Source organism: Neophocaena asiaeorientalis, unplaced genomic scaffold, assembly GCF_003031525.2.
Source record: "Neophocaena asiaeorientalis asiaeorientalis breed wild unplaced genomic scaffold, Neophocaena_asiaeorientalis_V1.1 scaffold43, whole genome shotgun sequence".
Classification (NCBI taxonomy): Eukaryota; Metazoa; Chordata; class Mammalia; order Artiodactyla; family Phocoenidae; genus Neophocaena; species Neophocaena asiaeorientalis.
In genome coordinates this window covers 1702487-1704408 of record NW_020173674.1, presented here as the reverse complement: position 1 = coordinate 1704408, position 1922 = coordinate 1702487, and the positions used below count along the sequence as shown (strand labels likewise).

The following is a 1922-nucleotide window of genomic DNA, read 5'->3' as shown; positions in this document are numbered from 1 at the left end:
TCTCCTGCTCCGCCGCCCCCCCCACGGTGATCGGGTGGGGTCCCAAAAAGCCACACACACACACCCCGCCCCCAGTTCCAGCTCTCCCTGGGAGCACCCCCCGCCCAGGCAGGCACTGCACCAACTCCAGAGGGGACCCTCAAGGCCCCCAGGCTGACATAACCCCACCTGCTCTCTGGCTCCGTCTCTCCCTCTGGCCGGAAGAACCCTTCCTGGCTGGCCTCCTCCCTGCCCCAGCAAGAAGCCAGCCCCGCTGAGCTGGCTCAGCCCCTGCTTCCTCCTGGAAGCCCTCCGTGACAGCCTGTCTGAGGCCTTACTGAGCTATGATCACACACCCCAGTGGCCCGTTCCTGCCGGCCCCCAGCCCACAGCTAGCCGGGGTCCTCAGCCCGTCCTCTGCCACTTACCTACGTAGAAGGTGTTGGGTGCAGGCCTGTCTCCGAGCTCCAGGTAGAGGAGGTTGGTGGTCTGAGGGTCATGGCGAAGCCACAGGGCCACGCCTAGGATCACACCTCCAGCCAGCTACAGAAAGAGCAGGGTATGGTGTCACTCGTGGCCCGGAGCCCAGCAGTGGTGAGTGTGAATCCACCACACGCACACACGCACAGAGGAGGGTGCCGAGCCCTGCTGTCTGCTGCGTCTGCGTGAAGGGCTTCCCTCCGGGCAGGACGCACTAGCCCCTGGGGTCTGGGCTGCCGCTGGCTCCAAATGTCTGATTTGCTGCCTTGGTTGTCAAGATGCCCCGGGGGACCTGGGCATGGGGGACCATGTGGCTGGTCCCCAACCCTCCCGCCAGCACCACTGGAGTGAGACTCCCAGACAGGTTACCAGATAAGATGCAGGACACCTGGTTAATCTGCATTCAGACAGACAACAAGTACTTCTTTGAGGAGGGGCTGGGCACTCGATGCCACGGGGGCCCTAGTGTGGATGGCAGAGGCTGCTGGGGCCGGTGGCGGCCGGGAAGCCACAGGGCCGGGGCTTTGTGGGGTAACTCCCTGCCATCACGGAGACGGCAAACCGCCGGGAGAGCAAGGGAGCTCGCGGCGCTCGCCAGAGAGACCGCAAGGCGGAGGCTGCGCTGAGGGGTGGGCAGGAGAGGGGGCTCTGCTCAGAGCCTGGCACGGGGGGCGCGGGCTTCCGGCTGACTCATGCCCCTGCGAGCACGGTGGCTCAGGGCTAGGTGGGGTCTGTCCTCGAGGGTGAGCCCAGACCAGGCCCAGCAGGCCCACGCCTGAGCATCTGACCCACCCAGGCAAGCTGGCCCCCGCACCCCAGCCTCCTCCCTGGGCTGCTCCCCGAGGCAGTAACTGTCCCCGGAGCTACAAGCACCAGCTCCTACACAGACCGTCAGCTACGTGTCCAATGAGGAAGAGAAACCGAAAAGCGGACCCCAAGAAGACCACCTGGCTGGCCCAGTGCCTGTCCCCAAGGCCCTGGCCAGGGAGCGCGGCCCTGAGACAGGCTCAGTAGAGCGTGTGAGACTCGAAGCCCCAGCACCAGGGGCTGCCCCACGGAAAGCCCCAAGCATCTCCAGGGATCTCCAGGGATCTCCAGGCAGGTGACGCTAGGGCGCTGATGGGGGACGGGGAGGCCAGGAGCCCTGCGGCCCCAGCCCAGGCTCTCCTACGCTGGGCTCCGTGGACGATGAGGCTGGTGGGGACCGCTGGGGACCGCTGGCGCCCGGCAGCAGCCGGGCTGACCCCGAAGGTGGTGCTGTCGACACCGCCCCCCCCCCGAGGGTGGGACGGCACCCTCTCTGACCCCCTCTTCCAAACGTTCAACTAGGGACTCCACTCCCCACACCCAGGGCAACACACTTGCTCTCCCCCTTCCCAGAGCACATGCAGCGGGACCGACAAGGTCCCTCCGGGGTCCCCGGGCCCCCACTGCGCACCACTGGAAGGGCAGTGCCGAACTCC

General features: G+C 66.8%; 1 protein-coding gene across 1 annotated transcript in view; it reads right to left on the bottom strand.

Moving 5' to 3' along the window:
• CD81 (CD81 molecule) overlaps positions 1 to 1922 on the bottom strand; it is a 13196-nt gene that overhangs the window by 5538 nt on the left and 5736 nt on the right. Inside the window, exon 6 of the mRNA XM_024749213.1 lies at positions 408 to 522. Coding sequence (XP_024604981.1) covers positions 408 to 522 — 115 coding nt within the window. The remainder of the gene's footprint in view (positions 1 to 407; positions 523 to 1922) is intronic.